Genomic DNA, 12,947 nt, shown 5'->3' with positions numbered 1-12,947 from the left:
TGCTAAAATCATGTGTTTAGTGTTGTTAACGATCTCTATATTTGTTAGGAGCTCTATTTTGAAGAATGAAAATAGAGCCCTGAAACAATAAAATTACCTACTATTATTAACGACCTCTAACATTATAAAGGTTACTCTTTTTTTTCCCCTTGAGACTCTGGATTTTCGTCCATGTATACTTTTTCTTCAGCAGTCTGGGTGTTGCCAGACTGTGATCCGATACTCTGAGGTTAACATACTCTACTGCAGGTAGAAGTTACCACACTAACTGCAAATCCTGCTTCATAGTAAAGGCCTCTGATTAGGCTGTTCTCATGCACTTTTCGTACGTTTACCTACAAAAAGTAATGCACCACAATTTGCATATAATGTACCTAATCATGAGCCAGTAATATATAATCAATGTATCTGGGAAGGCTGTGATCAAGTGACCATAGAGAACCACTGATGGGGGTGAAGAAGGAAGTAGCGCAAAGACTGAAAATCCCTGGAAGGAGAAAGGTTGGGGTAGTGGATGGTCAAACAACGCAGGACTTTCCCCAGGGACACTGGCGTTCCGAACTGTGTCAAAGCAAGGGAACTTTGAGTTATTTTAAGGTCACCATGTCTTTGGTTCCTTAACCTATCTGATCTGATGAGAGTAAGTCCATTATTCACTTTCTTTTTAAGGGCCTTGACACACCTGGAACCAGACCAATAAAAGACACAAATATTTAACATCTGAACTATTCACACTGGCAGCGAAGGGAATTTGCAACAGCTGCAACAAGTCCACCATTATCATGGTTTCCATTCTGCATGATGTGAGTGGTTGATGCCTCATTCCAGCCTCATTCCAAAAATAATTAATGAGCTTTGTCGTCCTGTGATATTGTGCTGTGTGAGAGTACACAGGACAAAAAACAACCTCTCGAAAATTCAGTAAATTGCACATAAAAGCCAAAAACCTAACTCTGTTTTGGTCTCCGCCCACTCCTGAGGGAAGTATCTACTGTGGCTCTTAAGCTGCTAAATGCTTCCCAGTGTTTATTGATTAATCACAAACTTTTAGCATGCAGTGGATTTTGGAACAAGATGCTACAAAGCTACATAACACTGAGGTGAAATTGAAAGTCAATTGAAAGATGCTTTTCAAGGAGTTTGTCACTGTGAGCAATGCCTTTCACATTACACATCTTTATTTGTTTAATTCATTCATTCATCTTCTAACCGCTTCATCCTCTTGAGGGTCGCGGGGGGGCTGGAGCCTATCCCAGCTACATCGGGCGAGAGGCAGGGTACACCCTGGACAGGTCGCCAGACTATCGCAGGGCTGACACATAGAGACAAACAACCATTCATGCTCACATTCACACCTACGGACAATTTAGAGTTATCAATTAACCTAGTCCCCAATCTGCATGTCTTTGGACTGTGGGAGGAAGCCGGAGTGCCCGGAGAGAACCCACGCTGACACGGGGAGAACATGCAAACTCCACACAGAAGGGCTCCCACGCCCAGGATCGAACCGGCAACCCTCTTGCTGTGAGGCGAGAGTGCTAACCACCACACCACCGTGCCGCCTATTTGTTTAATTATTAATACAAAAGTATTGATTACAGCAGCTGCAATGACAAGCTGCAATTTAGGGAAATGGAAATAAGAAATGTGACTTTACGGACTATGAGAATCACATGAGAGAAAGGACAGCAGCAAAGAGAGAAGTTCAGTAAAAAAAAGACAAATCAAGACAAATGTGCTCACACACAGATTAAATAATGTTTGCGAAGGCATGCTGACTGTGAAGTCTCAAGGCCAAGGGAACATTTTTGACAGTGGTATGGCAGACAGTGAAGAAGGCTTTAGACGATTTACCAAAGTATTAAGTGATCGAATCTTGCCACGCAATTTTAAGAAAGAACTCAGAGGCAGAATTTGAGAAAACCACAACACAACTCTGTAAAAAAGGCCAAGAAACCACAGCAAAGTGCATAAAAATCCTCATCAGACATTCTGACAAACACACTGCAAAGTATCACATGACAGTCTGTATTAAATGTGTCAGGGCCTGACAAAAGCTAGCGTCAACATAACCCTGTTTGATTCCATGTTAACCAGAATGGATGAGGTGGTAGCTGAGGTGTCATTATGACTACAGCTGAAGGTGGCTGTGAAGCCGGGGGATGCTCGTTGCCAGAGAAACCCACCGGGCCCGAACCGAGGCCCGGCTGTGCTGACACAGCTGGTTCCAGGCACAGACACCCCTACGCCGAGCTCGGCTCCAGGAATGTTCCGGGCCTCGCTGGAGAAACCATAACAAGTGCAGGAAATAGATTAGTGCACTCTGGGTTCCACGCCGGCCGCAAACCTCCTGAGCCCGGCCTCTCCAAACCCACATGTGTGGGAACAGGAGACCCAGCAGCAGAGGGAGTAAGACCCCCATCCAGACATCAGGGCAGATCCCAGGAGGACCTGCTGCATGGAGTAATCAAGCCTCCGTTATTTCATGATTGGCCCTGACTCCTACCTGCAGACCAATACGCCTCCAGTGAAAATCAATACAGTAATACCACCCAGTGACGCACGACATGAGAGCCAGTGCAGGAAGCTGGTGAATTTATTATAATATAATATGGTTTCACTTGTGACTGTAAGCTCACTGACTGGTGAAAAGTTCATAATTTTGTCCTCGTATCTAGTTATTTATTTTCAGTATGTGATGTTCAGAGTCTTTTATCTTTAATGTTGCAATTTACTTTTTGGTGTACTGACACTGCCCCAACCTATTTGAGTTTGTGTTTATGTAACTGACTGAATCCACAGACCTTGTTGTGAGCAGTTTCATGTAGGAACTATTTCCTCTCTACCAAACTATACCTGCCAAACGCATCACCACGCAGAAAGAAGCGTGCATCTACTCATGTAACGTTAGCTAGCTCAGTGGTGACAGGTGATGTAGCCGTAGAAGGCACGCTTCCTTTTGTGTTTTGACACCATTGATGTTTACATCTCCGATGTCATGAACATGAGCCTCCCATCAATGTGTCGAAGCACGCTTCCTTCTGCACAGTGATACAACTGGCAGGTGTAGTTCGGTATAAAGACAATAGTTCCTACTTGAAACTGCTCACAACAAGGTCTGTGGATTATCTTGAGTAACCAGGTTATGATTTCTAGAAAGAGACATTGCTGTTGAGTTTTTTTAAATGTATGTTTTTTGCGCCTTGAGCACAACAAGCTGAGGGCCATCTAGTTCCTTTGAGGCCCAGACACACCATCTGACTTCAAAGAACTCGTGGCGATGAAGGCCGACTGTTACGTCGCCTTAATTCACCTGTGTCTTGGCCAAAAAGTTGCATTTGAACGCACCGCAAAGGCTACAGCTAGCGGCCAACTAGCATGTTCGTTTTGCACCTGCGTAAAAGGAAATAACTCTCTATGCTAGAAGGCCCAGCAGTCTGTATTCGTCACTCAAAAAGGGAAACCGGAAGACTGACCGGACCAATTTGTCATTAATGTTTACATCTCCGATGTCATGAACACAAGCCTCTCATCCATGAGTAGATGTACACTTCCTTCTGCACAGTGATACTGTTGGCAGGTGTAGTTCGGTAGAAAGAAAATAGTTCCTAAATGAAACTGCTCACAACAAGGTCTGTGGATTATCTTGAGTAACCAGGTCATGATTTCTGGAAAGAGACATTGCTGTTGAGTTTTTTTTTTTTTTTTTCTTCTTTTAAAAATTGACACTTTGAGCACCAAATGCCAAGAACCATTTAGTTACATTACACTGGAGAGAAGGCAAACATCTCTACAGCCATGATCTCCAACACTCGGACACTCACACCAGATCTAGATTGATAAATAGCACTACAGGTGAGAGGACAAATATGTATTTTTTGATTTGGAGTGAACTGTCCCTTTAAACAAAGGATTGAGATGAAAACATGTGTCCTTTGTAATTCTTTTGAACACACAAACATTTTACATATTATAGATAAATTATTTTTGTCCTTTAAGAACATGCCTATCTTGGTCAGGAAAACCCTTCCACTGTCTCAAATAATAATGCTACATACTGCTTCCTCTGGATGCCACTGGCATTTTGCTAACTTACTTTGATTGGTTTCCATAGTGCATATTCTTGTTGCATTCAGCTGTGAATTATTTACCTTTTTACTGTTAGTAAACAGTACGGCATTTTTAGGTGGGCAGGGCTTAGCTGGAGCAAAACAATTTTCCACAGCGTTAGCTAGCAAGTTCTTGCACGACTGAGCGCAAACCATTCCACATCTCTTTTGTGGAGCAGTTAAAGTTCTGGAGAGCAGAACTCATATTAAATTGGGTTATATGACAGCTGATACTATGACATTCTCCATTTTGGATTATCCAGGTCTCTGTTTCCTTAAAGGTCAACACTGTCAAGACTATTTTGCCATTAGTCAACAGTGGAATTTCATGAAAGTTGAACCCAAAATCTTAGCTCGACTTTGCTTCACCTCGTTTCAGATTTGTCCTCCGGAAGGCACCTGCACACTGGAATCAGAGCTCGCTACACTTTAAACGGCACAACTACGGCTTTTCTACTGATTTTTTTCACTCTTTGTATGCAGCACCTTTCCCACAGAGGTTTTCTGGATATGCACAGGACTACATTGCCAACTGTATTTTTTGACATGATCCAAACTTTTTAGTTACAAGATTTTTGTGACTGGATGATTACTGGTTTGGGTTGGGCCAAGGGGCAACTGCTGACTGCCAATGACCGATGATTATACCAGCTCTAAAGGGGCCGTAGAGTTCAGCCAGAGCTCAGGTAGATTTCTATTTTATTCTAATGGCCTTCTTATTTCAACCCCCCACTGAAAAATAAATATGTTTAAAGCCTGAGTACTGTGGAAGCAATTCCGGCCTGGCTTCAACTTGGCAGGGAGAGAGATGGGATTACCAGATGAATTCACTCAGTGAATATGTGTGTGTGTGTGTGTGTGTGTGTGTGTGTGTGCATGTGTGTGTGTTTATATATTTCTACTTGTATACAAACTAGTGGAAAAATGTGCGTCCTTGTGTGTATTTGTGTAAATATACATGATGTATGCATACCTACTGGGTGACGTTTGTGTAAGATAGAGAATCAGAAACAGTTCACTCTGTTTAAAATGTGTGTGTGTGTGTGTGTGTGTGTGTGTAAGTGTGCATTTCCCCAACGGGCTCTTTCTGACCTTCGGAAAGCTGACTCGTTACCTTGCACGTCAGCAAACGTACAAACAACCCCAAAGGTACTCTTAAAGATTTTTCAGCAACATGGTCACTACATGTTACTTGTACACGTGTGTTGACAACATTGTACTTTATAATGCAGAAAAGCTGGAGGCGAGCCTGTATTTGTTTGCCAAAGCGGTGAAGAAACTGAATGAAAGCTGTGTCAGATTTTATCACAGCTGCATTTGAGCATTTTATTACAAAACTGTGATGAGTGCATTTAATCTTGGAATTCAAGAAACTAAAAGGGAGTTTCGCAAACAACCCTTCTTGGGAAGATAAAGCTGACCATCAAACCATATGGTATTCCAATGCTCCGTTATCTTTCCTAATGCATTTTTATATGGAAAACTTCAAGCACTCAAGCCTCAAGCCTTCCCACGCTTTATCTCACATGCTGAGGCATCTTGCTGACTGGACCACTGTGTTTTTGCACATTTCAGTCCATTAACTACAAGCCGTGTATTCTTTACAGTGCTGGAATCCATTTTCCGTTTTATGACTGATTTCTTTGACAGCAGAGGTTTAAAACTTACTTCAAATAGATAATTTATAACAGTTAACATTTAGTGACCTTTATATTTTCATGGGGCCAGTAGCAAAGTTTTCACTTTCTTTGTGATGTCTTCAAGTGCTTGTGTTAAACTACCAAATCCAAAAGCAACCTAATAATCCAGAAAAAAAAGTCTTCTTCTTGTCCTGATCTTGACATCTTGACAATTCTTTACAATTTAGAGTATGTTTCAAACAGATGCAAGGTGATTTTCATTGTGTACTAGAATTGATGTCAGTGGCTTCTGGGGAAAACTGGAGCGCTTCAGAAAATGGTCAGTGGTAATAGCAGAGTATGTGAAGAAAAAGGCTAAGAAAAACAGAGGTCCACTGGTGTTGTATGCACTGAATTCTTTATCAGCAACTCTTGACTTCTGATCAAACTGAATTCATTTCAGTAAGGTATAAAAATCAACTTGCAGAGGCCTGAAACTTACTTCAAAAAGATAAATTATTACAGTTAACATTTAGCTACCTTTATATCTTCGTGGGGTCAATCGCAAAGTTTTCACTTTCTTTGTGAGGTCTTCAGGTGCTTGTGTGAAATTACAAGAAGCAATGTAACAACGTTCATTGTGTACTAGAATTGGTGGAAGTCAATGGCTTTGTGGTAAAACTTCTGGAGTGTTTTAGATGGTCAGCAGTAATAGCAAAGTAAGTGAAATGTATGATTAAATAGGCAAAGAAAAACAGGAGCCCACTGGTGCTGTATGCACTTCTTTCTTCATTGGCAAACGATGACTTCTAATCATTTATGAGGTATGAAAATCAACTTCCAGAAGCTTGAAACTTACTTGAAATAGATCATTCAAAACAAAATACAATCCTCTTGTTGTCCTGATAATGACATCTTGTGTACTAGAATTGGTGGATGTAAATGGCTTCATGGAAAAACTTCTGGAGCACTTTCAGAAATGGTCAACAGTAATAGCAAAGTATTTAAAATGTAAATGCCAATAGAAAAATAGAAGCCCACTGGTATTGTGTGATTTCTTTATCGGCAGCCATTGACTACTAATCATTTCAGTAAGGTATGAAAATCAACTTGCAGAAGCTTGAAACTTAGGTACTTGATACTTGATAGGTACTAGGTTTTATTAAGTGCTTGTGTGAAACTATGAGACCAAAAGGCAAAACCTAATAATAATAAAAAAGTCTTGTTTTTCTGATCATGACATCTTGTTTGTCATTCATGTTTGATTTCACATGTACTGTATAATATGTGATTTAATCCACAGTGCATGTTTTAAACCACTGTAAGTTGATTTTCATTGTGTATTAGTTTTATTGGAAGTCAATGGCCGCCTTTCTTCCTTTTTCCATATGAAATGTGTATCCAAATATGCATAGACAAACAGAAGCCCACTGGTGTTGTATGCACTGGTTCTTACCAATGTTTACTGCTCAGTAGTGACTTTATAAACTAGACACAGATTTGCACGACAGCCACAGCTTTGACACATCACAACAGTTTAAACACTATCAGTCTCCTGGGAGAGTGCAATCAATTAAAGCAAAACATGCAGAGAGGAAATAACTGCTTGTTTTCCTCTGAGTCCTGACATTATGGTGCTAATAGTGGAAGAATGAGGGTTTGTGATGGTTTGCATGAATGCATCTCTGTTACACAACAAAGCCTCTGGAGGGGTGAGGCAGACCCTTGGAGTCGACCCCTCCAAACAGCTGCCCGGTCCCTGAGAGGGCCAACAGCACTCAGCTCAGAGTTCAGCAGCTCTCTCCTCCTACTTCTCCGAATGTCAAGAGTTCATTTGAATAAAGTTAAAAGTGAGCAGGATTTGGCTCCCCACCCTGCAGCTCTCTAATCTAATTCATGAGCGGGACTCGCACGCGCTCGCAGAGAAAGACAAACAGGATGCTTCTACTCGGGTGACTCGGATAAAAGAGATTGTGTTTTAACACAGTTTGAATTCCTCTCAGCTGGTGCTGCCTCACATCCACTCTGGTGGACCTCGGCCGAACTGTGTGTGAATGAGTCATACTGCAGCAACACCCTAAATCCAGAGACACAGAGGCTCCTGATCCCAAATCAATGTTGAATCAACACAACCGAGATGGAGCACGCGCTCCATCTCCAAGGAAAGTAATAATGATGTGTTTGAGTGTGTGTGTGACACAGCGTTTGCCCTTTGCTGCCAGTTTTTTCTTCTTTATCCAAAAAGCATGAATGCATGCACTTGATGGCAAACATATGCCTCACAAAACCCAACATCAGTGACTGGGGGAGCGCTGAAACGAACTGATCCTTTCTGTGTAAAAGTAGCTGTGCTTAATGATCATTAATGCAGCATGTCAGAGGAACAAATGTGCATTTATGACATAAAAATACAAATTGTATGAGCATTTCACATCGAAGAAGAAAAGGAGAAAGAGCAGAATGGACCATATTATAGCTGCTATGGAGGAAAAAAGCCAGAGATGCTAATTTAAAGGGTAATTTCATCAAAATTAGAGACATATTGTTTTCACTTTACAGGATTTATTAGTAATGGGAACTATATGTTTGGCAAAAGTTAAAGTCTGCTGAAAGTTAGGTCTGTGGATTCTCCAGAGTCATGGGGACACTTTTCCTGGAAAGACGTGTTTCTGTCATACTGTATTGTAGGGAAAAACTTCAGGGACAAACGTCCCAAAACCTGGAAAAATATGACCAACACTGGTTGCATGGCTTGATACCACAAGAAATACATAAGTGTTTGTAATTTGGGTGAGCTGACCCTTTAAGCTTTTTTATCCTTATCATTCTGGTCTTGTCCAGTTCACTACCAGTGTACAAGTCAAATGGGAAAACTTCTGAGAATGGGGCCCCACTGTGACTTTAAAGGGGCAGTGTGTAAGATTTTAAGAGTTAGTGGGATTTGGTTGCAGAAATGGAAAGCAATACATTAAGTGTGATTTCTTTGGTGTATAATCACCTAAAAAATAAAAATTGTTGTGTTTTTGTTGCTGTAGAATGAGCTGTTTATATCTACATAGGGTGCTGGTCCTCGTCCAAAAGGATTGCCATGTTGCATGGCCACGTTTCTACAGTAGCCCAGTAAGGACAAACCAAACAGTGGCTCTAGATAGGGCCATTCACCTTTTCGCATTGGCCACTGTAGTTAGAGGCTCCTCCTCAATGAGAGTATCAGAAAAACGCTGATTCTTAAAAGTTAAACTGCTTCATTAAGTGTCTTTAACGATATAAATCAACAGGTAAAAACCTCCTGGACAACGAACACTGAAAGAATTCTCACTGGGAGACGTTTCATCTGGTTGCAATCTGCAATCCTCACCACTAGATGGCACCAAACCTCCCTAAATCCTCAACACTGTTCCTTTAAATGTCCTGATTTGTCTCTTTAAGTGTTTCAAGTGGATAATGTTTAAACCATGACAGGCTGAGGTGGGTGGGACCAGCGTCTGCAGGTCACTTCAGAAGAAAGTACTCTAACAGTGTGTGAATCACAACACAATCTCTGCGCCAAAAAGTTGCACAAAATTATTACGTTAACAGTCAGAGATGTGAGATTCCTGATGTCTTTGGAGCAGCACAGCTCAGATGCGATGGTAAGAAAGTTGCTGCACTACATTATTGTGCTTACATTTGCAGAGATACTCTCCACACTGCAGCACACTGACCCGGATTATTCAGCTGCATATGTGGTCACGGACACGGACTGTGGGCTGAAAGGCTTCGGCCTCACATTAGAGGCCCCTCTACAACAAGAGCACCCAAAAAAAACCCTGATTGATGAAAGTAAAACTACTTTATTCAGTGTTTTCACCGATATAGATCACAGGATTTGTTTTGGAGTGGAAGAAACCTCTGCGGACAATTCGGCTCCCGGTAAAAACCTGAACATCTGGATCTTTAGTTAGCAGGAAAAAAAAGGTTAGCACATACTAGCAGGTGCTAGGCTAGTGGCTCATCTAAACACACTGAACAGTGCCGGGAGAACACTACAACTTACAACTTTACCAGCTGTAATCACCTGCTCAGTATGTTTTGCAGATGATTCGGCTCCTGGTAAAAACCTGCACACTGAAGGAATTCTAACAGGGAGGAGTTTCACCTGGTTGCAATCGGCAGTCTACACTGCTCAATGCCACTAAATCCCCCCAATTCTTACACACTGTTCCTTTAAGCTACACAGCCTTCATGGTGCATGTGCATGAGTGCACTTGTACACAAACCAAATGCATGTGAACTCCGTCTGCACCACAACACAGAGATATATGTTGACTACAATTTCAGCTTGAGCTGCTCCACATTTCTGAGGTCCTGCGGCATGTTTGTGTGAGTCAACGTGTTCAAGTGACTCAATTTAAGTGGATGAAAGAGAGACGGGTACTCCTTGATCTGGCGAGCTCTGTCAGCAGTCGTTGGGCCTGTGGTGAGGTGGACCTCACAGACTGTCAGCCACATTTACGTTTCACCCGCACCCTGCGGAACCATTAGCGACCGAGCTAAAAGCCAGGACAGATGAGCTGTCTGTCCTGACATGAAAAATGTGTCTTTTGTGTTAACTAGAGGATTCAATTAGACCGCCATGCCTCTAATTATCAAGGTAATTCAAGGTGAGTAACAGCAGGACAGAGAGCAATAAAAGTTTTATGATTAGAGAAGGATTTTTCACTCACCGAACCTCTTGTATCCAAAAGACTGTACTTCCTCCTCGTCTGCAAAGTCGTCTGTGTGACATAATCAGAAACATGACATAAGTAGGTCAATGTGCTCTGCTGGAGGTATATAGTGTCTAAGGCAAAATCAAACTGAAAGAAACACTACAGGGCAGCTGCACAGAGCCAAGAATTCATAAAGTTATCCTTGAGTACAGTGATCTGTGTTTGGCAGAGTGGAGGCAGCCATCAAGGCATTAGGTTGGAGATAGTGTAGTATGATATCTAGTGTGTGTGTGTGGAGATAGGAGGTCCAGAGAACTGTAAAAGCCACAGGCTGTGGTTTCTCTGGGTTGTTGACAGTAAACCCTAATTACACTGTGCAGCACTACACTGAAGACTGGAGCAGAGCAGGGGGAACATCACTGGTAATGGTAAACAGATGGGAGTGAGGGGGGAGACAGGGGAGACACAGAGGGATGAGCTGAGTGTGTGCTTGCTGGTGGGGGGTCAGAGTCTTATTTCACCCCAGTTTCTCTTGGGTAACACGGTGTAGATATGGATGCTACAAATGCAGTCAAGTGGCCCCTGGTTGGAGCTTAAGCACACATACATCAGTTTGTAAGCTGGAAATCACATGCACAACAAGAGATGTGCACGGATCATCATCAGTGTGCAGGATATTTTCTTGTGAAAGCATCTTGTTTCTTAGACATCACAACTTTAACAAGTTCGATGTGGTCTAATTGTGCAAACATTATTTGGTGTTTTATATCCTTCTGAGATGCGACTAAGTGCTGGGAATAAAAGGGAAGAAACTCCCAAGTATTTCACAACTTCTGCACCGCAGTACCGTAATGTCATCCAGATGTGAGCCGCGCACCACAAAGAAAATGCGCACAGAAATCTGTCATGAGTGTAATCTGTATGTTTGGATTTAAAACACACACTTTAAACACACGCTTTATGGAGAAGCAACAAACCTTTCATGGCGTTTTCTAACTCGTTGAGGACTGTAGAAGAGATGAGGACCGCTGTCACTTTCTGCGCATCTCAGCATCCAGTGCGAAGGTGTAAACTTGCTCCACAGAAAACACACACACTTATAAAAGAAATAACACACAGCTATCAGTTTTTCTTCATGTCGAGTCTTGGGTTTAAAATCCCATTGTGCTTCTCGCTTTGCTTCAGAAGAGATTTTGCAGCAGTGATGTGATGTTCACGGAGCCTGAAGGAAGAAGAAGTGCTGTGCGTTTACTATCACTGTTAAGTTACACTCAGAGACCAGCTGCACTTCCGGTGACGCTTTCAGAATTAAAGAGTTTTTGTTACGTAACAGCAAAGAGTCCAGACAACTGTAGGGAAGGCACTAACACTGTTTCTATACGAATCTCTGTGGAGGGAAAAAAAGTTACTTTTTATTTTATTTTATTTCATTTGAGTTGAACTGAATTTGATTTATTTTATTTTATTTTAATTGAATTAAGTTGAAATAGACTTATTATATTTTATTTTAATTGAATTGAGTTGAATTCGATTTATTTTATTTGAATTGAACTGAAATGAATTGTATTATTTTAATTTATTTTATTTGAATTGAATTTAATTGATTTTATTTTAATTTTATTTATAGAGATGACGCAATTTAACATAGTTCCAATACAGAGTATGGGACTGATGTGTTGCACAGAATTTATAGCTATTGCTTATTTTCAACTCTCGTCCCTAGTTGGGCTTTTACATGTAGACCTATAATGTTATTAAAAATATGCAGTTTTAAACATCATACAACCACACTACACTATAAACATGGAAGGCACAATAAAATACATAGAGCACAATCCATATACTACAATGCACACACCACAGTACATATACCAGAATACATACATCACAATATATCCCACAGAACATCTACTACAATAGACATGTTATTACACACCAGAACACTTACACTTATACCCTTAAAAGTTTGAATGCATAGAGCTAAGAGTGGGTACAGCTCTGGTTTGTATTTAGCGAGCACAGAGTTGACAGCTCTTTATGGAAAAAAACTGATTGTCCAAATTTAGATTTACAACTTAATCTCAATATTTAACACGTTTAGTGTTTGCTAAATTGTTACAGAACCACAAAAAAACATTTTTGGGGATATAAAAAAACAAGATATAACATTAATGTGTTGGGTTGGCTTAATCATATCTTGTTTCTAGGGTTGGGGAATAAATAGTAATATGTAATATGTAATTAAATTACAAAAGAAATGTAACTGATCAAAATGTTGGTAATTAAAAGGAGGTTACATCAAAATATAAAAAAGTTAATATATAGAATATAACATTCATTCTGTTGCTCTACATCTTTTTACCATACAGGAAAACCTTCTTTTGGCATCGTCTATACCTGCACCTTTTTTTTAGCCCAGTTTAAAAAAAAAAAGTTAGAAAAGTAATCAGGTGTAATAAGTTAGGCTATATTACTTTGATAAAGTCATTAAAATAGTTACATTACTAATTACGACTTTAACAAGGTAA

At 40.7% G+C, this 12,947-nt stretch overlaps 1 protein-coding gene across 1 annotated transcript in view; it reads right to left on the bottom strand.

Moving 5' to 3' along the window:
• LOC125881619 (collectin-12-like) overlaps window positions 1-11,708 on the bottom strand; it is a 50,354-nt gene extending 38,646 nt beyond the window's left edge. The window contains 3 exon segments of the mRNA XM_049564823.1: window positions 10,435-10,485; window positions 11,397-11,439; window positions 11,441-11,708. Of these exon segments, the coding sequence (XP_049420780.1) occupies window positions 10,435-10,485; window positions 11,397-11,439; window positions 11,441-11,473 (127 nt within the window). The 5' untranslated portion in view covers window positions 11,474-11,708.
• Window positions 11,709-12,947: the final 1,239 nt, after the last annotated feature.

This window comes from Epinephelus fuscoguttatus, linkage group LG21, assembly GCF_011397635.1.
Source record: "Epinephelus fuscoguttatus linkage group LG21, E.fuscoguttatus.final_Chr_v1".
Classification (NCBI taxonomy): domain Eukaryota; kingdom Metazoa; phylum Chordata; class Actinopteri; order Perciformes; family Serranidae; genus Epinephelus; species Epinephelus fuscoguttatus.
This window is presented reverse-complemented; position numbering and strand designations above follow the sequence as displayed.